This window comes from Equus caballus, unplaced genomic scaffold, assembly GCF_041296265.1.
Source record: "Equus caballus isolate H_3958 breed thoroughbred unplaced genomic scaffold, TB-T2T haplotype2-0000563, whole genome shotgun sequence".
Lineage (NCBI taxonomy): Eukaryota > Metazoa > Chordata > Mammalia > Perissodactyla > Equidae > Equus > Equus caballus.
The window spans coordinates 253,254-280,027 of record NW_027221926.1 but is presented as its reverse complement, the minus strand read 5'-3'; the positions used below and the strand labels follow the sequence as shown (position 1 = coordinate 280,027).

The 26,774-nt window shown below is 41.4% G+C and overlaps 1 protein-coding gene across 1 annotated transcript; it reads left to right on the top strand.

Annotated features, from left to right (window-relative positions):
• The first annotated feature begins 1,075 nt into the window (after positions 1-1,075).
• LOC138922180 (elongation factor G, mitochondrial-like) lies at positions 1,076-26,670 on the top strand. Its single transcript, XM_070259007.1, has 11 exons — positions 1,076-1,289; positions 2,199-2,351; positions 2,814-2,991; positions 3,228-3,360; positions 4,051-4,255; positions 6,805-6,921; positions 9,007-9,157; positions 13,135-13,292; positions 13,648-13,732; positions 21,893-22,030; positions 23,554-26,670. The coding sequence occupies exons 4-11, from the start codon at positions 3,258-3,260 to the stop codon at positions 23,689-23,691; spliced, it is 1,095 nt and encodes a 364-aa protein (XP_070115108.1). The 5' UTR covers positions 1,076-1,289; positions 2,199-2,351; positions 2,814-2,991; positions 3,228-3,257; the 3' UTR covers positions 23,692-26,670.
• Positions 26,671-26,774: the final 104 nt, after the last annotated feature.

Genomic DNA, 26,774 nt, shown 5'->3' with positions numbered 1-26,774 from the left:
GGTATATTCAGTGTTAACGGATTTACTCATCAAAGAAGCTTAATCTTTTTTTGTAAATTAATATATGGATGATATACAAAAAGTAAATTCGAAATTCATTACTGAGTCTCTGGTTTTACTTGTCCCTTGTAATTTCCTCTGATTTCTATTTATTCGATCTCGTTCATTCCACAAATATCATTGAGCACCTAGCCCACGCAGGGCGACACAGCGATCCACAGCCCAGTCACTGTTCTCACGGCATTGACCTCACTGGGAAAGGAGACAGCGCTCAGGTGTGTGAGACGTCTGGTCTGAGAAGCGCTCTGCAGAGCGAAGCCGCACGAGAAGAGCGACGGGGAGGAGCTCGCGGGCGCGGAAGAGCCGGGCCTGGAGCACCCCGTTGAGCGGCCGCCTGCACGGAGGGAAAGCGCGGGCAGGAGCGGCCGGGCGGGGCAGGGGGCAGGGGGCAGGGGGCCGGGGCGGGAGAGGCGGGCTGGCGCGCGGCCCCGACCCCCGGCGAGGGGTTAAGGCACGCGCTGCCGGGAGACGGCGCGCTCACAGCGACTGAGTGCGGCACCGGCTGCGGTTTATGAGATGAAGACGACTGCAGAAGACGGTGCTGGGAGGGAGATCAGACGCTTCGTTTCGGACATAGTAAGTTCGCGATGCCTCCAAGTGGAATCGTCAAGGAGGCTGTCTTCCATATGAACTGGCCCTAAAACGCCTAACACCGAAGAACGACGGAACGTTCGAGATGAGAAAAAGCACTTGTAATTGATAGTTCAGTCATCATTTTTCCACATTCTTTTCAGGTCGTGTCCTGTAGATAAGTATTTTTTCATATCTGTGATGGTAGCATAGATGACAACTGCTCTTTTTGTCACTTAAATTCTGTTAAAAAACGTTTCTCCAGGTTGCTACAGTTGGCACCACATCCCAAAAGGCTGCAGCGCTCTGGGAGCGTGCAAGGCTGGATGAGCTCGGTGAAGCGACTGCAGCTCCTCTTCCTCGTCGGCAGAGGGCGCCCGGGCAGGGGAGGGCGCTGCTCGGCCCTCAGATCCGGGAGCTCCTCCCTCTTTCCCTTCGTCCCTCCGCGCTCGCGTCCTTCGCCCCGGAAGTGCTCTTCAGGGGCTGCTGGCCGGCGTGACTTTGAAGGTCTCCCGCCGCGGTGCCGGTTGCTGAGCATCCCGGAGCCGCGGGCCCTGCGACCCCGTTCTGCGCCGGCCATGAGGCTGCTGGGGACGGCCGCGGCCCTGGGGCGCGGGCTCCCGCGGGTCCCCGCCGCGCTGGGCTGGCAGGGGAGGCAGGTAGAGTGCCCGGGGAGCGGGGCCGAGCCCGGACTGTCCCCTGGCCGCGTGGCCCTCGGAGCGGCCCGGGCCCCTCTCCCTGTCCGTGCCGGCCGCGGGGCGCGCCCGGGGGGCTGGCGTCGGGTGGCGGTGGCCCGCTGTGCCCGGGCCTGGCGCGCGCGGCTCGCAGGCTTCCCTGGGTTTACTCTGGAGGCGCCCGGCGCCAGGGTTCCCATTAGTTTTACCCGCCGCTTCCAAGTTGTGCTTCCCTCTGCCCACAAGTGACCGCAGTGCACTTGGATGTGCAGCCCTGTAGGCAGTGGTTTACATTGTGTCTTAATTCCATAAAATGCAGGATTCTGCCCTGTCCCCCCCGCCCCGCCCCGAGTAAAATAAAGTTTAAAAAAAAGGCGTTAACTTTGTGTAGAAGGAATTGGAAACCTTTTGTGGGCTGCGTTAGAGCTGTCGGTACCACCGCGTGAAGCACGGAAGTCCTCGGACGGCCTTGCCAGCTGTGAACGAGACTAAGGGGGAAGGGGAAACAGCAGAACTTAAGATGAAAACTCTAGTTCCTGGTAAAGTAGTTGTTAGGATCTATCTTTCTGATTTTATTATCCCCAGTGTATACTTTCAAACCTATAACATTTGATAAAAGTAGTTGTCCCCTTTTAATTAATTACATAATTAATGCGAGCATCTTTTTCTGATTGGTTGATTATGTATTTGTTTTCAGGCTGTGTCTTCTCTGCTCTCCCCTGCAGCCTTCCCTTTGGTTGCGGGAGTTGCGGTGGAGACGTGCCCTCTTTTGCCTTTCCAAGCTGTGTCGTATGGTGTTTTGTGTCCGTTGAGTTTCTCTGGAGGAGCGATGTCCGCTGAACCCATGCTCTCTCTTAGAAAAGGTGCACTGAATTGATCTCTCTTACTTTTCAGGTTAATTGGAAGGTCTGCCGATGGTGTTCATCAGGGGTGATTCCCAACGAGAAAATACGAAATATTGGAATCTCAGCTCACACTGATTCTGGGAAAACCACATTGACAGAACGGGTGCTTTAGTACACCGGCAGGATTGCAAAGATGCATGAGGTGTGTGGTTGTGGTGGGCTCCAGAGTAGTTAGAGCTTGGTTTTACTTGTTTTGTAGTTAATGGTTTGATAAACTTCACAAAACTTGAAAGGTTAAAAGAATGGTAACCGTGGATCTCTAGTCAGTCATATCACACAGAGGATTGCTCAAGTTGGCCTGAAATGTTGCTCTCAGGAATCCGTCTAGTCCATCACTGTGGGTATCCTGAGTAGATTGTCTTTTAAGAATGTTGTCAATATGATGTACCCTTCAACAGCCATTAAAATAGTATATACATAATTTTTAATGTTATTTAGAGATGTTTATAATGTTAAGTGGAAAAAATGGTTTTAAATAATATATAGTATGAGCTTGAGTTAAATACATATAGCAGAAAAAAATTTTTTTAAATCTTGAAACTCTCTTGAAGAAATTATTATATCATTGAGTGACTTAACTTTCCATTTAAAAATATTTCTTCAGATAAAAGATCGTCTTGTTAAATCATACGCTTTAAAAGCTGAATCCTTCCCACCTGGGCCTCAGACTCTACATGCAGCAGAGCAGGGCAGAACCCGTTCTCTGAACATCTGCTCCTGGACTAACACGAGGCCGGAGGGCAGGAGCGGGGCAGAGGGAGCAACAATGGCTCTCAGACCAGGTGATTGCTCTGTGGGAGCCCTTGCTGGGAGCAGCAGTGAAAAGAGGGTTAGACAGTTCACAGAGGGTAAAACCTATTACCAGTTTTCTATTTCAAGAGATGATCTGGTTTGGTGATTAGGCTTCTTTGGAAATTGCCCAGTTAACCATCTGTGTTCTAGTTCCACCTCAGTAAAGACTTCTTTCCTTCTTGGAATATAGGGACAGAGAAATCTGAATCACTGTGCTTGTGTTTAGGTGAAAGGTAAAGATGGCGTTGGTGCTGTCATGGATTCCATGGAACTAGAGAGACAAAGAGGAATCACTGTTCAGTCAGCGGCCACCTATACCGTGTGGAAGGATGTCAACATCAACATTATAGATACTCCTGGTAAGCTGAGTTCTTGGTTTTGTTGCAGCTTATTTTGGCAAAAGCCCATTTAGTTCTTTTCTATTCTATGACCCAGCTCATTGTTGAGTATCAAATAATACTCTAAAGTGTGACTGTGAATTTCCTGTTAGAGAAATCTGACTTGGGACCTAGAGCATTTCGTCCTTATGTAGTTTCCTTGAAAAATAGTGCAAATAATTTGTGACTGGGAAGGTTCTCACGTTTTATGTGTTGTAGCTGATCCAAAGGTGCCCATGTCCTGGTATCTTTTTGAAGTGATTTGGGGCTCTGGACCTTATGCTGGGTGAATGGTATGAGTGATTTAAGAAATCCACATTCTAGGGGCCGGCCCCGTGGCCAAGTGGTTAAGTTCGCATGCTCCCCTTCAGCAGCCTGGGATTTTGCCGGTTTGAATCCTGGGCGTGGACATGGCACCGCTCATAGGGCCATGCCGAGGCGGCATCCCACATGCCACAACTAGAAGGACCCACAACTAGAATATATATACAACTATGTACTGGGGGGCGTTGGGGAGAAAGAGGAAAAATAGAATCTTTAAAAAAGAAAAAAGAAATCCACATTCTAATTAGAAGACTTATGTCGTGAAAGATAAAAAACTTTTAATTTTGCATGTTATAAAAAAATCAGACCGCTCTTTAAGACTCTCCCACACTTCTTTGTCTCATTTAGGGCACGTGGACCTCACAATAGAAGTTGAAAGGGCCCTGAGGGTGTTGGATGGTGCAGTCCTTGTTCTCTGTGCTGTCGGAGGGGTGCAGTGCCAGACCATGACTGTTAATCGTCAGATGAAGCGCTACAATGTTCCATTCCTAACTTTCATTAACAAACTGGACCGCGTGGGCTCCAACCCAGCCAGGGCCCTACAGCAAATGAGGTACCGAGCCTGAGAAAGGACAGGGGTTGTGACCATCTGGATAACAAACCTTACCTCCAGAACTACGATTGACTCAGCGTCACTGGAAAAAGAAATTTATTTATGTGAGTGACTTATCTTAGTAAGTGGAACACTGAGGTCAGTAGTTTGATTTGTGTTGTGATCTCATCAACTGCCTTCTCTGTAAAATGGTGAAAATATGACTTAAATTGTAGGGTTGTTGAAGGTGAATTCAGAAGACAATCTGGCAATTACTGTTTTGCTATAGTTAGAAAAGTCATAATCTAGAGTAGATTTTAAAAGTTTGTTAGAGCTGTTGACATGATTCCGACTCCTAGTGACACAGCAGAGTGGTGTCTTTCTGCGCCGTCCTCTCACCTTATGGCGCTACGTCAGAAGTATTCCGCTGCTATTCACAGGGTTTTCATGGCCACTTTTTCTGGAACTGGGTGACCAGGCTCTTCTTCGCAGTCTGTCTAGTCTGGAAGCTCCACTGAAACCTGCCCACCATGGGTGACCCTGCTGGTGTTTGAATTCCTGGTGGCAGAGCTTTCAGCATCACGGCGACATGCAGCCACCACAGTATGACAACCGACAGAGGGCTGGTGTGGTTCCCTAATGGGGAAACGAACTCAGGCGGCATGGTGAGAGCGCCAGATCTTACCACTGACCACCAGGCCTGGCTAGATCCTAAAAGTACTTGCATTTACTGAGACAAACCTAAAAGATCATCTTCAACTAATTTTAATTAATGCCCTTAGGTAGTCTGCTCTCTTCCCTTGCTCTCATGTGGTAACATATTTGCTGAGACACAGTAGCACTTCTTTCTGTGCCAGATGTTACCCAGTGGTATTTGTGGCATTTTACATTTTGCACAATACTGTGTGTGTCACATAGCCTTGAGAAGAGTCCACGTTTCGCTCTTCACCCTTTGTAACTGTGTAAATGGAGCTGTAGCGTTCCCACTCAGCTTTCCCATGGCAGAGCTGATTGATGGGTGTAGGCAGTCGGGTTCGTGGTAGTGGAGAGACTGAGTGATGTGTCCAGTGCCAGGAGGGATGGTGCTGAGGACCTTTGTATCGCTGTGTGCACTCAGATGGAAGTGAGCTATTTGGGAACATGAGAATGAAATTTTTCTTTATTGGATGTTTGTCATATTTTCTTGGTAAAATAGAACGTTTTCACTTTTTTGCCTTTATTACTTATATTTTACTTGTGCTTGGCAGTAGTGGACTCTTCCCAAGTCTTTTTCTGAATTCCAGGAAAATTTTCTGTTAGCGTTTATTTTTCTACTTTGGTTCTTTAGTCTACTCTCTTTTTTTTTTTTTTTTTGAGGAAGATTATTCCTGAGCTCACATCTGCCGCCAGTCCTCCTCGTTTTGCACAGGAAGACTGGCCCTGAGCTAACTCCCGTGCCCATCTTCCTCTACTTTGTGTGTGGGACACCTACCACAGCATGGCGTGCCAAGTGGTGCCATGGGTTCCGAACCGGTGAACCCCAGGCCGCCGAAGCGGAATGTGTGTGCTTAACTGCTGCACCCTGGGCTGACCCCTACTCTCTTTAATCTGTTTTCCCATTTTGTAACTCTCATTAAACAGATTTTGAAACTCCTGAATCTCGCCTTCTTAACTTTTCTGCCATACTTTCTGTCTCCTTCTCATTTTGCACTGGGTTACAAGAGAATTCTTGAGGTCAGTCTTCCAGCTTACTACTCTGATATTCATCTGCATCCCTTCTCTTGTTTAGCCTGTAGTTTTCTTTTTAATTTCAGCAATTATATAGTTAATTTCCATAAACTTTCTCTTTTACTGCAACATCTTTGTTAATAGAGGTAATTACTTCTCATCTTTACACTTTATTTTCTTATAGTAACTCTCTCTTTGGACGTTAGTTCTATTTCTTGAACTCATGCCTCTTTTTCAAGCTATTGGTTTCCTTCGAATATTTGGTGATTGTTAGTTATCTATCCATAGTTACAAATGGGGGCCTAAAGTCTAGACTGGATGTTGGTAGCTGGAGCCCATTCCTTCTTGAGGGAGAAGCCCTGCTGGTGAGTGTGGCTTCTGTTCAGTGGTTGGCCTGAGTCGGGATACGGGCTGGTGACGAGTGTCTGCCTTTAGCACCTACTCTGAGAGTCTTCCCCTAAGAACTTCCTCTTCAGATGGCAGTACTCGGCTTCACGAGAGTCGGCTGATCCGAGAATGAGGCGTGGGCACAGTTATCCCACCATCTTCAGATTTCCTGGCTGACTACCCATTGACCTGTTCCTCCCCCTTCGGTTTCTGATCCAGGCTATTCTGGGGATCTGATGGCAAAACACTTACTTTAGAGTTCTTTTTGTTGCCTAAATAGGGTTGTGGCTTCCTGAGCACGAAGAGTTTGGTTGTCAGTCTGTCCCTGACTGCCGTATGTCTTCCAGTCTGACCTGCTGGTGACACCCCTCACTGTCCCACCTCATCTGCCATAGATTTCTTTTTATATTTATTTTGTCATTTCAGAGACATTTGGGGTGAAGAAAGAGGTAAACGTATGTATTTTTATTTTTCAGGTCTAAGCTAAGTCATAATGCAGCGTTTGTGCAGATGCCCATTGGTTTGGAGAGCGATTTTAAAGGGATTATAGATCTTATTGAGGAGCGAGCCATCTATTTTGATGGAGACTTTGGGTAAGTATTAAAAATATGTTAAAATCTTACATTTTAAAAAGTATGAAAGAGAAGGAAAAGAATGAGTTCTTTAAACGCAGAGTAAACATCTTTTTGAAATGAGGCTGGGAGAATATCCTTTAAGCTGATTCTGTTCCAATGCCTTTAATCCTGGTTTCTTCCTGTTTTGCTTAGTATTCATTCCAAGGGAGCATAGGTTAAGTTTTCGCTAATGGATTTCTATCACATTGTGCCCTGCCTGGTGTGGTGGAAGGAGGCCTTCAGCTTGGGCTAGGAATGCAATCTCTCTTTTTCAACTGATTTATTTATTCGTTCATTCATTCTGCAAACTTTTTTGGAGCAGCTGCTATGTCTTGGGTCTTGTGACAAAAACTATGAAGAAAATAGGGATCATAAATATTTTCTCTGCCTATTTCATGAGATTACAAAGATAAAAAGATTAATATGTAAAGGCGGTTAAAAATTGCACAGGTGTGGTTTGGGCAATATAAGAAGCAAATTGGTAACTTTTTGACATGGAATTTGGTCCATCAGTCCACTTTTGAGTGGCCTTTGCATACAAAGCACTATAATTGCCCAGTGGTTATCAAACCACAGCATTCAGAAAAATCCCCTGGAGAGCTTGTTAACGCACATGTTCCTGGATCTTCCTTCGGAGATTCTGATTCAGTACATCTAGGGTGGGGCCTGGAATCTGCGTTTCTGGAAAGCCCCCAGGTGATGCTGATGTTGCAAGTCTGCAGACCACACTTTGAGTGGCACTAATCTAGACAGTGTGGGGAGTGGTAAATGACCCTTTGTTCTGAGGAGTGGCCCCAAGGGCCTGGCACTTTCTCCAAAGGTACTTCTTGAGGGATTTCCTTCCTCTGCTATGGAACTGGGATTGCTGGTCCTGCAGGTGGGTGATAGGGCCTATGATCAATTAGCTGTAGAGTTTATCTCATCTTGTAGTCAGGGAAAAGATGGAGGCTGTCCAGCGGATGAGGCATTTCTCTCACTTTTCGTGTGACAGCAACAAAGTTTGTCTGTCCTTCCTTAGAATGTAAGGCCCAAGAGGACACGGATTTTTGTCAGGCTTATTCCTTCATGTCCCTAGCCCCAGAACAACCTGGTACGTAACAGGGACTCAAAACATGTTGGTAGGTAAAGGATTAAATCCACTTCCCCAGAATTACCAGGGCACACGTTTCTGTCTTCTAAAGTGAAGGCTTGTCAACTTTGTTGTGCATCAGAACCCCAGGCGGAACCTCTTAATATACCTACCCCTGCTCAGCGCTGGCCCGCCGGGCATGTATATATTCTGATGTGAAACGCTAAGGGTCAGGGAGCTTGCGGGAAGGAAGGAATTAAGCTCTAAAAGCTGTGAAGAGCATTCTTTAGGATAATAATTATTTTCTGATCATTTGCAATTGGCTTCTTTTACTTTTTTTGATTTAGAAATGTGTTTTCTGAAAAGCTTATTATTTTTTGACATTAAGTTCCATTTTTAAAGAAATACTTTGAAAACTGTCAGACTATTGTTTCTAAGTGTCAGGTGTATCCATTTCTTGGTTGTGTATGTTTTATTTGTGACTCTTAGCTATTCGGCCCCTAGAGGAATGAAGCATTGGGATTAAAGTTGAAGAGTCTGCGTATTTAGTAACCTTTTTTTTTTTTTTTTTACTGCAAAATGGGTTAGTCTGTGTTAAAAATTATGTGATTGGTTTGTTATTAATGGAAAGCAATGGAGTCGGGTCTCTAAATCTGCTTGTTAGAGACCATGATGTTCTGATTCATTTGGGCAGTAAATTTTCAGGTGCTCACATGGGCTTTGGGGTCAGACTGCTTTCGAATCCTGCCGCTTCCATTCACTAGCAGGACACCCTTGAGCGGTTTGCTCTGGCTGTGTCAGTGAAGTATTTTGCCCACTGTTTTGTCTGAACTTTAAAGCCGTATGTTAATCTTATTTGCCATTATACTGCAAATATATCAGAGCTCTTTCTCATCTGAAAAAATATTTTAGCCATTGGTTTATCTTTTTCATGGGTGCTTTATGTGTTTAATCGAATATCCTCAAAGTACCAAAATAAACCTTTCTTTTCTTAGTCAAGTTGTTCGATACGGAGAAATTCCGGCAGAATTCAGAGCAGCAGCAGCTGACCGCCGGCAGGAGCTGATTGAGTGTGTTGCTAATTCAGACGAGCAGCTTGGTGAGATGTTCCTGGAAGAAAAAATCCCCTCTGTTTCTGATTTAAAGGCAGGTGCCGTCGAACTGGGCCTTAAGTTGACAAAGCACGAGGTGGGGGGGTCTGGTTTGCAGCGAGGAGATGTGATGCTTTCCGATGGGCTTATTCATGGAATGTGAGTAAACTTATTTAACATGATTGCTTTCTTCAAAAAGTACTCGAGGGCTAGCCGTGTGGCCTAGTGGTTAAGTTCATTGTGCTCTGCTTTGGCTTCCCGGGTTTGGATCCCAGGGCAGACCTACACCACTTGTCAGCCATGCAAGTGTATAAAGTGGAGGAAGACTGGCTCAGGGCCAGTCTTCTCAAGCAAAAAAAAGAGGAGGGTTGGCAACAGATGTTAGCTCAGGGCGAATCTTCCTCAGGAAAAAAATAATACTTGACATGGTCTCGTACTCTTTTTTTTTAAGTAATGAGTTATGTAATATTTTTAAATGGAAAAGGAGTCATAGTTTGTTCTAGAAAAAAAGATACTTAAATAGCTAACCTCTTGGGTATGTCCTTATTAGAAAGAAAGAAGATATGTAGAGAAATGTTACAGCAATAAGAGAGGTTAAGAGACAAGGCTGCTAAGTGTTTGCTGACTGTATGTTGGTACTTACACTGTTGTACTGTTTGGAAGGCTGTATAGAGTCTTTCACTTCATTGCTCAACTCTTTACAAATAAAGAGAAGATCCCTGCCTAAGACTGGTAGCCATTTTTTGATTATATGTTTCTGCATAGAAGATAACAAATGACCAATAAGCACATGAAAAGATTCTTAAGATTGTGAACCATGAGGGAAAGCAAATCAAAACCACAATGAGATACTGCTTCATCCATTAGGATGGCTATTATTTCAAAAAAACAAAAAAGCAGATAATAGGTGTTGGCAAGGATGTGGGGAAATTGGAACCCTTGTGCATTGCTGATGGGAATGTAAAATGATATAACTGCTGTAGAAAACAGTATGGCGGTTCCTCAAAAAACTAAACAGAACTACTGTATGATCCAGCAATTGCACTTGTGTATACCCAGAAGAGCTGAAAACAGGGACTCAAACGTACTTGTCCACCAGTTTTGATAGCAGCACTATCCACAGTAGCCAGGAGGGGGAAATGAGCCAAATGTCCGCCAATGGATTAATGGATAAGCAAAATTGGTATACACATACAATGAAATATTATTGAGCCTTTAAAAAGGAATAAGATTGTGATACATACTATGTGAATGAACCTTGAAGACATTATGCTAAGTGAAATAAGCTAGACACAAAAGAACAAATATTTGATTCCACGTATATGAGGTACACAGAACAGTCAAATTCCTAGAGACAGAAAGTAGAATAGTGCTAATCAGGGGCTGGGGAGGGGCCGAAGGGGGAGTTTACTGGGGACAGAGTTCCAATTTGGGATAATGAAAAAGGTGTGGAAATGGATAGTGGTAATGGTAAGATAGCAATGTGAATGTACATAATGCCACTGAACCGTAAACTTAAAAATGGTTAAAATGGTAAATTTTATTTTATGGACATTTTATCATTATAAAAAAATGACTGATATTCATTTTGTCTAACCACTTCATGCACTTAGCAGAAATCACGTAAGTAATTATTGTGTGTAAAACATTGCACTCATGGAGTTTCCAGGTCAGATGCCCAAGGAAAGAACTGTTGAAGCTGAGGATGCTTACTAATATATCTCATAACTTAGTCCTTTACCGCTCACAAAGCTCACCACCTCAGTTCTCTGATGAGTAGGGAACACAGTGTAGGAAGGGATAGGTCTGGCCATAAATAAAGTCAAGTATTGTGTCCTGGGAACCACAATAGAGTTAGGTTTTTATCTATTGAACAGAATGTGGAAGAGGTCCCCACGACCACGCCCAGGTTTGTTGACTAGGAGGACTCGCAGGACTCAGGACATAGTCACACTCAAGGCTGTGATTTCTTACAGAGAGAGGACATACAGCAGAATCAGCACAGGGAATAGGCACGTGAAGTGAAGTCCAGAAGAAACCGTGTGTAAGCTTCCACGAGTTCTCTCGCAGTGTAGTCACGTAGGCGTGCTTGACTCCTCCAGCAGCAAGTTGTGCCTGCGCCTGTGAAATAGCTACCAGGGAAGCTTCTCAGAAACTCGGTGCCTAAGGTTTTATTGGGGGCTGGTCACATGACACCCTCTACCTGGCATGCACCAATTCCTGGACTCCCAGAGGGAAAGCAGGTGTTTAGCATATACCACATTGTACAAACAGTCTTGGCCCGGTGAACCAGTCTTAGCACTTCTGGGAATGCTGGGCACCCTCCTGAAATCCTGGTTCCCAGACACCAGCGAGGGGCCAACCTTGCAAGCAGGCCATTCTAAGGATAGCACTTCCAGTCCTGCTGTGTTTACTGTTTTCTGCACAGGATGCGTGGGTAACTTTAGTTTCTGTATTGTTGGATATATTATTATTAGAGACAGTGGAAGTCAACAAAGTGTTTCTTAAGAAAACAAGGGAAAATTTTGGAAAAGTACAGCTTTTGTTAGGCTGGTATAGGAATAGTTTTTCTATTTATCTACCACTCTCATTTGTTTCTCTATCCAATGGATGTAAAGTAAGCATGGTAAGATTCTTATATGCCCCTACTTGCGTATAAGGGAGGGGTGGAAGGTCAAGGATGTGACCATGTGGCCTGGGTAGCCTCGGTGGTTAGTGACCTAGACATTTTTGGTTCCTAGCAATGGCAAAATCAAGTTGCTAAGGTAGTTTCAAATAGTAATTGTTTTTTTGCCGTGCATGTTTTCCCCTGTTCTGCTCTGTTTTATCATGCTAGCTGTTATCTTACTTTTCATTTTCGTGATGTTTAAAAATTTTGGTTATAAATATTTTGCTTTAAGCTTTTTGAGGGTAGTTTTTTTTTTTTCATGAGGACTGACAAATAACTGTATGCTGGCTCCGTATTTCTGCAGAGGTAGGTTGTGGCCACAGCACTGCCCTTGGCCTCTTTCAGCTGCAAGAGCTGACGCTCCACTGCTGACGCTTGGAGACCTCCTGGGCCATTCGGGCACCTGGGGATGCAGCCTGAGGCCCACTGATAGGGCTTGCACTAAAGCCTGGCGTTCGTTATTGTAGAGCCTCTTACTCTCATTGCCCTTTATGATGAGTGATCCGTACCGCTGGACTTCCTGTATGTATGTTCTTTTAAAAAATAAATAAATAAACAATCAAGTGTTTTCTAAGGTATGCCTTTTTTTGGTAAGGAAGGTTGGCCCTGAGCTAACGTCTGTTGCCAATCTTTCTCTTTTTTTTCCTCCCCAAAACCCCAGTACATAGTAGTATATTCTAGTTGTAAGTCCTTCTAATTCTTCTATGTGGGATGCCACCACAGCATGGCTTGATGAGTGGTGTGTAGGTCCCTGCTGGGGATCCAAACTGGTGAACCCTGGGCTGCCAAAGTGGAGGGTGCGAACTTAACCACTGCCCCTCCAGGCCGGCCCCAAGTGTTTTTAATAGATGATACTTTCATATGGTTTAAAATTTTTTAAAGTATACAAAGATATACAGTAAAAAATCTCCCACCTGTCTCCCCTCTGCTCAGTTCTCTGCCCCTCCCTAAAGCAGGTTACTGGTAAATGGTTTCTGTTGTATCTTTCCAGAGATTTTTTTTTGCGTATGTATAACTTTTCCCTCTATTTTGTGCAATTGTTAGCATACTGTTCACACTCTTCTGTGTATGTGTCTATTTTCTATGTGTATGTATCTTTTTTTGCCAAATTGAAAATTAGTGACATTCCAAGAATGTTGAAAGCCGTTGTACAGTACGTAGCTTCCAAGCCCTGAAAAAGGAACTGATTTTGTTTCTTTTTCTTTATATTTTGACCTTAAGTTATAGAGAACCTGATGCTAGTCTCCGCTAGAGCCAGTACTCCAGAGAGTATCAATGCATTTCATTCATTTGTTGGTTTATAATTGATCTGAAACAAAAAATGTAATTTTTAAGATTAATCATTAAATTTTTTTCTGTTGCAGCTTGCAATCCGAAGAGCTACTCTAAATAGGTCCTTTACTCCTGTCTTTTTGGGAAGTGCCTTGAAGAACAAAGGCGTCCAGCCTCTCTTAGATGCTGTTTTAGAGTATCTACCGAATCCATCTGAAGTCCCGAATTATGCTCTTCTTCATCAGGAGGAGTAAGTCTTGCAAACTGACTCCTAGTTTCTGCAGAAATACGTTAACACTTACGCAATATGATAGCAATGGTTCCTTTAAGAAACAGACTTTTTTAAGCACGCATTGATTATTTTTCTTTCCTGTCTCTCCCAGATAATTTCTGTATTTTTTAGTCTGCTCTGGTCCTGTCACCATGTTGTAACTAAGCCCAAGGAAGTTATTCTTACTGATCTCTTTCAAAGAAATTTCATTTATGTGAGGTCAGAAACGTTTAACACACGTGCATTTTCTTAGCTAATACTCTGATGAAATAAATTGATATAAAAGAAGTATTAAATATTGCATCTCATAGATTTATGTTTCTTTTATTTTAAGTGATTCAAAAGAAAAAACCAAAATCTTAATGAACTCCAAAAGAGACAGTTCTCACCCATTCGTAGGCCTGGCTTTTAAACTGGAGGTAAGTTGCTTTCTAATGTATTTAACTGCTGTAGGTAGAGATTTTCTTTTCTTTTAGGTTTTTATTCCTATTATAAATTGACTCATAAAAGATTTGGTTACAGGGTTCTCTGCTATAAAGTTACTCTTTTTTCCCCCTTTTGATACTGACTCTTTAGAAGGAAGTTACTATGCACAGCCACAGTTAAGGGGTGGGGCATCAGCTCCCCCTCCTGGAAGGAGCAGCATCTACATTAACTTACTTGGGATTCTTCTATATGGGAGAGTTGTCTCTTCACCCCCGTTTATGTGTTTATTCAGTCATTAGTTTATATCAGTATGGATTCATGGATATTTATTTGTAGTTTGAGTTGTAATCCAGTAGTATGTCACTTATTCTGTTGCCCAGCTTTGGCCAGTGGAGCTCTTTCCGTTGGCTCCTGTGTCTTTTTGACGTTCTTCAATGTTTTGCTTTTTTGAATACTTCCTTACTTTGTGGCATTACATGGCCCAAGCCCTAGAATCAGCCATTTCTCTAGGAGCCCTGATTCCTTTTAATCAAGAATAGTATTAGGAACCAAGATTTGAGCATGGAGTGTGCTTTTTGTTGGGATATTGTTGCTTCTGGTCCTAATATTTTAAGTGGGGAAAAATGATGGATAAGTTAGAAGTGTGAAGAGTGGTTATTTCTGGGATGGAATTTTATTTGGGGACTTTTTCCTAGTTTTTATTTTTAAATTTTTACAATCTACTTCTTATTACTTCTAAAATGAGAAAATAATTTTAAATTCAAAAGTAGAAATAACTGTGCAGTGACAATTTTATGCATAAAGCTTTTAAAAGTAGGTATTTAGGAATGCTTTCTTAGCATCCCAGAATAGTGATTATTCAGTTTAAAGTATGGAATGTTTTAATATTTAATGGTTTGTATTGCCAGATTGCTTTCATACTCTCAGAATTAATGTACTAGGTTATTTCAATGAGTCTTGTTCAAATTGAGTATTATTTATTAAAAATCAGTACTGATTTCATACATGAAAATGGCATTTTAATATTTCATCTTGCCTTAATTCCTAATGATAGAGAATATTTTTTCATATACTGTTTATGCAGTTGCATTTCCTTTTTTGTAATTGTTTCTTTATTTCTTTTGTCTTTCCTTTTTTAAAATTAGAGTCAAAGTGTTTTACTTATTGGTATGAGCTTTCCCTAATAAAGTTCTCTTTTAAAACAATTAGCGGTTTAAAATTTATATAATCAAATATATGTCTTTATCTTGAGTCATTCTCTCATTTTTAACTGCAGAAGCCCTGCTCTTTGAATATATTTTGTAAATATTTCTTTAGTTTCCTCTGCTTTGTTTATTGGTTGTTAAACCGGCTGGAATTTGTTTTGCTGTGTGCTGTGAGGTAGGGTCTAAGTGGATCTCCTCTGCCTCCAAAGAGAAGACCCATTGTCTCGTTACCAGGTTTTGAACAACGTTACACTTTTCCATTGATTGTCATGTTTTTTTAATCATTATTGACAAATGAATTAAACATTTTAGATTTTTTTTTTTTTTAAAGATTTTATTTTTTCCTTTTTCTCCCCAAAGCCCCCCGGTACATAGTTGTATATTCTTCGTTGTGGGTCCTTCTAGTTGTGGTATGTGGGACGCTGCCTCAACGTGGTTTGATGAGCAGTGTCATGTCCGCGCCCAGGATTCGAACCAACGAAACACTGGGCCACCTGCAGCAGAGCGCGCGAACTTAACCACTCGGCCACGGGGCCAGCCCCAAACATTTTAGATTTTTAACTATGCTCTATGGACTGTTCGGTCTAATTGGTGCTAGTTCCATACTTTTTAAGTTTTGGAGTATTTAATTTTTTTAAATATTAGTCAGGGTTAGTTTCTTCTCATTGCCATAGTTTTTAAAGTTTCTATTTTTAACCATTTTTCTAAGTAGATTTTAAATCACTTATCAAATGTTTATATATTCTTCTTGGGATTTTGGTTGCTATTGTGTTAAACCCATAAATTAATGTGGGAAAAATTGGTAACTTTTAAATATATATCTAATTGATTAGTGTTACTGTTCAGGAGGAATTGATTCTTGAGTACTCATTTTATATTTAGTCACTTCACAGAACTCTTACTTAGATAGCTTTCCAGGTGATTATCAAAGGGTTTTTTAGATGTATAGTACAATCTTACCATTTCTAATGATGTTTTTGTTGTCTTTCCAATAATTATACCTTATTTTTGTGTCTTATTTTATTAAACTGAACTTATGAAATAATATTAGAAGGCAAAAGCATACTTCCTAATTATATAAATAATTAAAATTTTCTTTTAATAACTTTTATTTTGGAGGAAACAGAAGTAGTATCTTGGATTGTGATACCAAAAAGAATAACAACAACCATTTAACTTATCTTATTCAAAGCTAGTATTAAGGTAGTTTATGACAAACCAAAACATGTATATAAGATGTACTACTAAGATTGATAGGAAATATTTGGAGGTAGTGTGAAGTTCTCCTAAGTTTGATTACTTTTATTATTATTTATTTGATTGAGGTCGCTTTGGTTTATAACATTGTATAAATTTCAGGTACACATCATTATATTTTAATTTCTATGTAGAGTGCATTGAGTTCACCACCAAAAGTGTAGTTTCTCTCTGTCGCCATACACGTGTGCCCCTTTACCCCTTTTGCCCCCCCAGCCCTCTACCACCTGCTGCTCTGGTAACCACCACTCTGTTCTCCTTATCTGTGTGTTTATCTTCCACATAGGAGTGAAGTCATATGGTAATTGTCTTTCTCTGTGTGACTTATTTTGCTTAGCATAATACTCTCAAGATCCATCAGTGTTGTCACAAATGGCACTATTTCATCTTTTTTTATGGCTGAGTAGTATTCCATTGTGTATATATACATATACCACATCTTCTTTATCTGTTTATCCATTGATGGGCACTTAGGGTGCTTCCAAATCTTGGCTATTGTGAGTAATGCTACAGTGAACATAGAGGTGCATATATCTTTTCAAATTAGTGTTTTCATGTTCTTTAGATAAATACCCAGAAGTGGAATAGCTAGATCATATGGTATTTTCTATTTATAATTTTCTGAGTAATCTCCATACTGTTTTCCGTAGTGGCTGCACCAATTTACATTCCCACCAGCAGTGTATGAGGATTCCTTTTCCTATACATCCTCTTCAACACTTATTTCTTGTCTTTTTAATAACAGCCATTCTTACAGGTGTGAGGTGATATCTCATTGTAGTTTTGATTACCTTTCCCTAATAGTTAATGATGTTGAACATCTTTTCATGTGCCTGTTGGCCATCTGTTTATCTTCTTTGGAAAAATGTCTGTTCTTATCCTCTGCCCACATTTTGATTGGGTTGTTCATTTTTTTGATGTTGAGTTAAATGTTTTTTGATGTATTTTGGATATTAACCCTTTATCAGATATATGATTTGCAAATATTTTCTCCCAGTTGGTGAGTTGTCTTCATTTTCTTGATGGTTTCCTTGCCATGCAGAAGCTTTTTGGTTTGAAGGACTCCCATTCATTTATTTTTTCTTTTGTTTCCCTTGCCTGAGTAGACATGATATTCAAAAAGATGCTGCTAAGACTTATGTCAAAGTGTACTACCTATGTTTCCTTCTAGGAGTTTTATGGTTTCAGGCCTTACATTTAAGTCTTTAATCCATTTTGAGTTAATTTTTGTGTATGGTGTAAGATAATGGTCTATTTTCATTCTTTTTCACGTGGCTGTCCAGTTTTCCCAACACCATCTGTTGAAGTGACTTCCCTTTCTGCATTGTATGTTCTTGGCTCCTTTGTCAGAGATCCGTTGTCCATAGATGTGTGAATTTATTTCTGGGCTCTCAATTGTGTTCCATTGATCTGTGTGTCTGCTTTTCTGCCAGTACCATGCTGTTTTGATTACTATAGCTTTGTAGTATATTTTGAAATCAGGGAGTGTGATACCTCCAGCTTTGTTCTTTTTATCAGGATTCCTTTGGCTGTTTGGGGTCTTTTGTTGTTCCACATATATTTTAGGATTCTTTGTTTTATTTCAGTGAAAAATGTCCTTGGGATTTTGATAAGGATTGCATTGAATCTGTAGATTGCTTTAGGTGATATAGACATTTCAACTATGTTAATTCTTCCAATCCGTGAGCACGGAATAGCTTTCCATTTCTGTATGTCTTTTTCAGTTTCTTTCAATAACGTCTTATGTTTTCAGTGTATAGGTCTTTCACCTCCTTGGTTAAATTTATTCCTAGGTATTTTCTTCTTTTTGTTTCAATTGTAAATGGAATTGTATTCTTAATTTCTCTTTCTGCTAGTTCATTGTTCGTGTATAGAAATGAGACTGATTTTTAAATGTTGATTTTGTACACTGCAAGTTTACTGTACTTGTTAATTATTTCTAATAGTTTTTTGGTGAATTCGTTAAGGTTTTCTATATATAGAATCATGTTATCTGCAAATAGTGGCAGTTTTACTTCTCCCTTTCCAATTTGGATCCCTCTTCTTTTTCTTGCTTAATTGCTCTGGCTAGCACTTCCAATAGTATGTTGAGTAAGAGTGATGAAAATGGGCATCCTTTTTGGGTTCCTGTTCTTCGAGGGATGGCTTTCAGTTTTTCGCCATTGAGTATGGGTTGGCTGTGGGTTTATCATAAATGGATGTTGAATCTCGTCAAGTGCTTTTTCTGTATCTATTGAGATGATCATGTGATTTTTATTCCTCTTTTTGTTATTGTGGTGAATCACATTGATTGATTTGTGGATGCTGAGCCATCCATGTGCCTGGAATAAATCCCACTTGATCGTGGTGTATGAGCCTTTTAATGTATTGTTGTATTTGATTTGCTAATATTTTGTTGAGAATTTTTGCATCTATGTTCATCAGTAATATTGGCCTGTAATTTCCTTTTTTGTGTTGCCCTTGTCTGGTTTTGGTTTCAGGGTAATATTGGCCTTGTAAAATGAGTTAGGAAGCATCCCGTCCTCTTCATCTTTTTGGAAGACTTTGAGAAGGATAGGTCTTAAGTCTTCTTTGAATGTTTGGTTGAATTCACCAGAGAAGCCCTGTGGTCCTGAAGTTTTGTTTTGTGGGAGGTTCTTCATTACTTCTTCAATCTCTTTATTTGTGATTGGTCTATTCAGATTCTCTATTTCTCCTTGATTCAGCTTTGGGAAGTTGTAAGAGTCTAAGAATTTATCCATTTCTTATATGTTATCCAGTTTGTTAGTGTATATCATGTATAATGTATATCATGTATATCATGGTGCATAGCTCTTGATGGTATTCTTATAATCCTTTGTATTTCTTTGGTATCTGCTGTAATTTCTCCTCTTTCATTTAAATATATATTTAAATAAAATATTTAAAACTGATTTTATTTATTTGTGCCTTCTCTCTCTTTTTAATTTTTTTGTTGGGGAAATTGGCCCTGAGCTAACATCTGTGCCAATCTTCCTCTATTTTGTATGTTAGTTGCCACCACAGCATGGCTTGATGAGCAGTGTGTAGGTCTGTGCCCAGGTTCCAAACCTGCGAACCATGGGCCCCTAAAGCATAGCTCGTAAACTTAACCACTACACCACCAGGCCAGCCCATGAGCCTTCTCTCTTTTTTTCTTAGTCTGGCTAAGGGTTTGTCAATTTTGTTTATCTTTTCAAAGAATCAGCTCTCAGTGTCATTGATCCTTTCTATTGTCTTTTTAGTCTCTATTTCATTTATTTCCACTCTGATTTTTATTATTTCCCTCCTTCAACTGACTTTGGGTTTTGTTTGTTCTTCTTTTTCTAGTTCTTTTAGGTATAGTGTTAGATTGTTTATTTGAGATTTTTCTTGTTGCTTGAGGTAGGCCTGTATTGCTATTTAGTTCCCTCCTGGTACCACTTTTCTGCATCCCATAAGCTTTGCTATGTTGTGTTTTCATTTTCTTTTGTTTCCAGGTATTTTTTGACTTCTCCTTTTATTTGTTCATTGATCCAATAGTTGTTCAGTACATGTTTAGTCTACACATATTTGTGACTTTTTCAGCTTTCTTATTGTAGTTCATTTCTAGTTTCATAGCATTGTGATCAGAAAAGATGCCTGATATGATGTCAGGTGTCTTAAATTTATTGAGGCTTGTTTTGCTTCCCAATGTATGGTCCGTCTTTGAGAATGTTCTTTGTGCCCTTGAGAAGAATGTATATTCTGCTGCTTTGAGATGGAATGTTCTGTATACATCCATGAAGTCCATCTGGCTTAGCATTTTGTTTAAGGCTACTGTTCCTTGTTGACCTTCTGTCTGGATGATCTGTCCATTGTGTAAGTGGGGTGTTGAAGTCCCCTACTATTATTGTCTTGCTGTCAGGACAGGGTATTCTTGGCTGACAGTTTTTATCTTTCAATATTTTGAATATATCATTCCACTCTGTCCTGGCCTGTAGAGTTTCTGCTGAGAAATCTGCTGATAGCCTGATGTGGGTTCCTTCGTATGCTATTTTCTCTGGCTGCTCTTAATATTCCTCCTTTGTTGTTGACTTTTGGCAGTTTTAATGTAAAGTGCCTTGAAGAAGGTCTTTTTGCATTGAGATAAGTAGGGGTTCTATTAGCTTTATGGACTTGTATATCCAGTTCGTTCCTCAGTTTTGGGAAGTTCTCAGCTGTTATTTCTTTGAATAAGCTCTCTGCTCCTTTCTCCCACTCTTCCCCTTCTGGGATACCCATTGTCCTTATGTTGCTTTTCCTGAGTTGGATATTTCTCCATTTTCTTCATTTTTAAAAAATCTTAGTTCTTTCTCCTCTTCCACCTGAATCATTTCTAGATCTGTCTTCAAGCTTGCGAATCCCTTCTTCCATATGGTCTGCTCTATTTCCAATGCTTTCTAGTTTTTTTCATCTCATTAATTGTGTTCTTTATCTCCAGAATTTCTGGGGGGTTTTTAGTTTCAGTCTCTTTGGTGGAGTGCTCCTTCTGTTGATTTTATTCCTGAGCTCATTGAACTGTGTTTCTGAGTTTTCTTGTAACTCAGTGAGTTTCTTCATGACAGCTATTTTGAACTCTGTCAGTTAGATCACAATCTTCCGTGACTTCCAGTTTGGTCTCTGGAGGGTTGTTGTTTTCCTTCTGTTCTGTGTGTTGCTGTGCTTCCTCATGGTGGGTGATGAGTTCATCCCCTGCCAGCGCATTCATGGTGGTACCCACCTTTCTTATTTGGGCACGGCTTTGGTTACTTTGATTCTGAGGTGCTTCTGGTTGCATTTCAGAGCCTGCACTTTCCACCCTCCACTGCCTCTGCCAGAGGCATCGTCAGTGCCCTCTTGTGCTGCTTGTGCCTGCGAGGTTGCTGCTTATGATGTCCCCACAGTCGTGGGTGTTGCCACTGGGGTCACCAGGCTGCAAGCACCTCTGCTGGGTCTCGTGTTCCTCCACTAGCTCTCTGTGGGCTCTCCACGGGCTCGGGTGCTGCTGCCCCGTGCACCACCTGTGCTGCTGCTCCCAGGTTATCTGGGGATGCTGGCAGTACTACTACCAGAGGCACTCAGTTCACAGGTGTTACTGCCAGTGACTGAGGTCTGGGGTCTCGTGTGCAGCCCCTGCTGCTGGTAGGGCTGGTGTCAGGAGTGCTGCCACTAGAGGATGGGTGACAGGTACTGCTGTGACTCCTAGAGCCTCAGGTTGCAGGTGCCACCCGCCACTGCAGGGGAAAGGAGAGGGGTTAAGTCACAAGTGCCACTGCTGGGAGAGGGGCAGGGGCTGAGCCAAAACTGCTGTTGCTGCTCGTGCAGCCTCTGGTCTCCAGTGCCACTGTGCTTTTTGAAACTTCAGGTCAGGACACCACCACAAGGGGTATCTGCATTTTAGATGCACCCTTGCTGCTGGGAGGGCTGGTGTTGGAGTTGCCAATACTAGAGGAGGACACCGGGGCTGCTTCCCTAGTTCCACTGCCTCCCAGAGGTCCAGTCCACCCACCTTCAGGTGTTTATATGTCTGGATCTCTCAGGGTTTCTGGTGTGCTGTGCACCTTTTGTTTGTCATTCGATCTCCTACTGGCTGTAACTTAGAGGGGAGACACAATGGGAACAGCTCACTCTGCCATGATACTGACATCACTCCTAATTTTGATTTTTTTGTTTCTTTTTCATTTCTTTCTACCCTTACCCAATCTTGACTTCTAGGCAGGTCGTTTTGGACAGTTAACTTATGTTCGCAATTATCAAGGAGAGTTGAAGAAGGGTGACACCATCTATAACACCAGGACAGGAAAGAAAGTGCGAGTGCAGAGGCTCGTTCGCATGCATGCCGACATGATGGAGGCAAGTACAGTCATTGCTGTGAGGTCCAAAATTTCTCTGATGTCCGTGAAATACATCTACCTTCTTGGTATCCTGAACCCCATGGGGAAATCACTTCTATTGAACATGTTTTCCTGGCTTCTTTCTTTTTAATTAGCTGTGCTACAGGTCTGATGGAGCACTTTGGTAAAGGTTAAATCAGCAGATGATAAGAACACATTCCACACCACTATTTGTGAGTTAGCTGTATTTCCTCAATGGCCGAGGTTAAGGAGAAGGGACAGTTTGGTCCCTGAGACTCAGAACACAAGATTCAGCCCTTAAGAGCTATCATTACAAAGAGTATAATAGGTTTTTAGGACAGTGGAACTGTGGTTCTCAAAGGTAAGTGAGAGTAATAAATTCACACATAATTTCCCACATTGTTTAGTGGATTTACTTTCTGAAATATGGTGGATGTGAAAGTTCTTTTTAACCCTAGAGTTTTGTATTCGTAGAACCAGCCCCTTGACAGGTCCCATTGGTGCTGGAATCTCTCTGAAGATTGAAAGCCTTTCGAGATCTGGTCTGGAAGATGAACTTCGGCTTAGGGCTTGAATGCTTGAATTGGCTCTGAGTCTGTCCTGGCCTTCTCTTGTCCACGGGGTTAGGCCTTGGCAGGAGTACCAAGTGTGTGTGATTGTCTTCTACTCTCAGCCTTTCCCAGTTCAGCTCTGTATTCCTGGAGAAATTTAGTTGTCTAAGCAAAATCTTGACGTTCAGAAATTTTTGGTGGCCATAACTTTTGTGTCTCCTGGAACATAAATAGGCAGTCTCGATCTTGGGCAGCATTGCTGTTTTCTGAGATGGGCAACAGGGGCAGGCTGGAGGGGTTAGTGCTGGCACTGCTGTTTCATGGGCCAGAAGCTAGGCGATCTGTACAGCTGTGTAACCGTTACAGACAGACACACACACTTGCTCCTTCACAGTCAGTCGCAGCTCATTCACAGCTGTTCAGAATGAGCTGTTAGTATAAAAGGACAAAAAGCAGAAAGCTTAGAGGCACCAATGCTTTGTTCTTAGAGTTCCTGTGTTTTCTTAACTGCTTACACCTGTGAGAAATTGATTATTTTAAGTACAATGGGCTCCATTCTCCTTGTGTTCAAAACTTCCTTTGCAGGTTTTCCGTGTAAGCCTTTGCCATACACATCTCATTGGACTATGGCAGCACATATAGTACATGCTTTTTAATTCAATAGAAATCACTTAGAACTGTGAGGCTCTGTGTTCTGTCAGTGCTGCAGATCCTCCAAGTCATGAGGCCGTATCTCTGAGTTTCTTGTCGACTGAGATGTGGTTTAAAGAGGGGCCCTGTTTAAGGTGTTTTGCTGTGGTTGATTGGCGGTGTTGCAGTGGTTGTAGCTAATTCATTCTTTGTAGAATTCATGGTGAGATTCTGCCATGTTTATTTATGAACAGTGTATTTATTCTGCAGTTACTTTTTAGTTACCATGCCCTGATTTGTATTACTTGCGAGTATCATTTTGTGTTCTTTCTTTATTTAGGATGTTGAGGAAGTGTTTGCTGGAGGCATCTGTGCATTATTTGGCATTGACTGTGCTAGTGGAGACACATTCACAAACAAAGACAATAGTGGTCTTTCTGTGGTGAGTCATTTAATTTTAAAGCTGTTTATCACTTGAGTTTCAAAAGTCTGTGTTTCTATGTAGTACCTTTAGTACCTCAGAAAAACAGCCACTGAGGTTTTCATTGAGTGCCATAGGCATCACGTATAGTTTGGCTGTGGCTCTTTAAATGTCCCCTAGACACAGCTGGACCTGTAGCTCTGACTCCTCTGCCTCCCCATTTTGGGTGCCTCTCTAATTGCCGTCACCAGCATCAGGCTAGTCCCAGTGGAGTGCCAGCTCTTTATTAACTCAGCAACCAGAGGGCGGGCCCTCAAACCCCAGGAGAACTGCTGGACCAGACTGTAACGTTTAGGCTAGACCTGGGGAGAACAGAACAGGACAGAACCATGGTCTGAAGGCAAGATGCAGCTAGACAGCATGACTGACTGCAGCCTGCCCTGTGGCACTCACACAGGTGCCTTTTCAGCATCAGCGACCCTGAAGGGAGGAACGTGCTCGGCAGCCGCTGCCTTTGAATCCCCTTCACTGACTCCCCTTTTTTGCCTCTACAGGAGAGCAGCCTCTCCTACAGTATGACCACTTGTTCGTGAGGCTGGTTCCTCTCCTGAATTCAGTAAAGAAAGAATATGAGTACTTAGGGGACAGGTAATTTGCAGTGAAGGAATTTACAGTGGGTCGTTTATGTAAGAACTGGTCCAACGCTAACAAGTGAGCACTATAATAGCTCCTGTATACAATGATGAACTCATAATTTTGTAATTTAATTTTTTTGTATAAAATATTCTCTAATGTCTATGGTTTTACAAATGATTTAAGATACTACAAAAATCACACAGGAGGGCACTGATAGCTCTTCAGTGCTGGGAGCTTATTCCACAGACCACCCCGGCAGTGGTTTCGAAGGTCTGTGCCTGTGGAGAGAAGGGGCCTGGAATGCCCTACTATCCAGTAATTTTACTCCCAGGTGTATATACTAGAGAAACTCTTGCAGGCATGCACCAAGAGAGAATACAAAATTAATTTATGAAATCATTGACCATAATAGCAAAAAACTACAAACTCAAACATCCACAGAAAGAAGATGAATACATAAATTATAGAACAGTCACCGAGTGGAATGTTAGATAGAAGTGATAGAAATGATAGAAAATGATAGAACTATGTGTAACCACATGGAAGGATCTAGAAACATAATATTGAGTGAAAATATACGGACCAGAGAACTATCTACAGTAAGACACCATTTTTATAAGCTCAAAATGAAGCAAAACTGAAAAACATACTAGTTAGGGATACAGAGATATGTGATGAAGTTATTTTTAAAAAGACAAGGGGAGGGGATGATAAAACACAAAATTCGGGATAGTGGTACCTGTGGTGGGCAGGCAGGGAGGTGGGATAGGGCAAGAGCTCCTGGGCCGGGACAAGGATCTTGGTCACAGTGCAGTTTCTAGGTCAGGTGGCGGTTGGTGGGTGCAGCACTCACGGTCGCTGCGCTTCCCAACACTTCCATGTGCTCTTCTGTATGTAGAGTTTCAAAGGTTTACATACATAAGCATATACTGAGAGAATATTAGTACGAGTCCTACTCGATACTCAACGCATATTTACGTGCAGATAGCAGGAACAATATAAGAACACTAACACACTGATAATTGAGAGATTGAAAAATGTGCAGAGAATTTCTGTATGTATGAAAGGTTCATTTAAAATTTAATTCAGGGGATTTTTATTACATTCAGAGGCTCAGACGATAAGGCACCTTACATTTGAGTTTTATAACTTTGTAATAAGTGGCAAAAACAAAAAGAAAGGAGGACATCATGGGACAACATCATACTGGAAAATAGATTTATTTTTTATTAAACTGTGTCTTAAAGATTTCTTAAACCTAAGAGCTACAACTCTGAAAGTTTTTCTGAGAATATATTACTTCTAAAAGCTATATTTTATGTTCTTTGTATACTTGGAAGGCTAACATAAGTTGCGTAATTGAAAATGATAATTACCTGGTGACTCTTTTGTCCTTATTATTATATCTCATGAAAACTTAGGATTGCAATTAGCTCTTTATTCATTACCACGTCGCTTGTAATGGTAAAATGTGTGCATAATGTACATCCCATGGCACTTCTTTCTTCCCTGTGAAATTCAGACAGTATTTTACTCTAGCAACAGATCTTTTAGGCTTTACATAGAGACGGAGCTTACCTACACTTGTCTTCTGCCCCACAAGAGTTTTTAGTGGATGCGGTCAATATTTATAGAGCAGTGCTGGTCCCAAAGGCTGACGCCAGAATTGTGGAATAGGACCCCGTGTATTCTTTCTGAGATTTCTGTAACAGAGATCTACTGAAATGTTATTAGAGAAATACAAAAATTAGACTAATCATCTCAGCATCCCCGGGCAATCAGTGGATGTTAGAGTACTGAATCGGTGGTCAGAACTGAGCTTGAGTTTCCAACTTGTTATTTGCTGAATTGTGATATTCATTTAACATCTTTGTGCCTCATTTTCTTCATATTAATAAAGTGATAAAAGCTCCTTTATTCTCCTCATAGGATTGTTAGGAGGCTGGAAGTCAATACACATGAAAAGACTTTACAACCTCAAGGAATATGCAAATATTAGTTTGTCACTAGAGGAAGGTGTTTTTTATTAATCAAACATAGTAAGATTCAGAGTAAAATATTAAAAAAAGCATATTTAGGCCTTTTAAAAATTACTATGTAAAGTACATGAATTTCTCAGCAGAAAGAAGATGCCTATAGGGTCTGCTTGAAAAATCATTTTATTGATTTTCACACAAACGAACTACAGATCTTCCCTGACTTACAGTGGGGTTACATCCCGATAAACGCATTGAAAGTTGAAAATATCGTAAGTCGAAAATGCATTTAATACATCTAACCTACTGAACATCTTAGCTTAGCCTAGCCTACCTTAAATGTGCTCAGAACACCTACGTTAGCCTACACTTGGGCAAAACATCTTACACGAAGCCTATTTTACAATAAAGTGTTGATATCTCATGTAGTTTATTTATTTATTTGTTTGTTTTTGAGGAAGGTTAGCCCTGAGCTAACATCTGCCGCCAATCCTCCTCTTTTTGCTGAGGAAGACTGGCCGCGCCGGC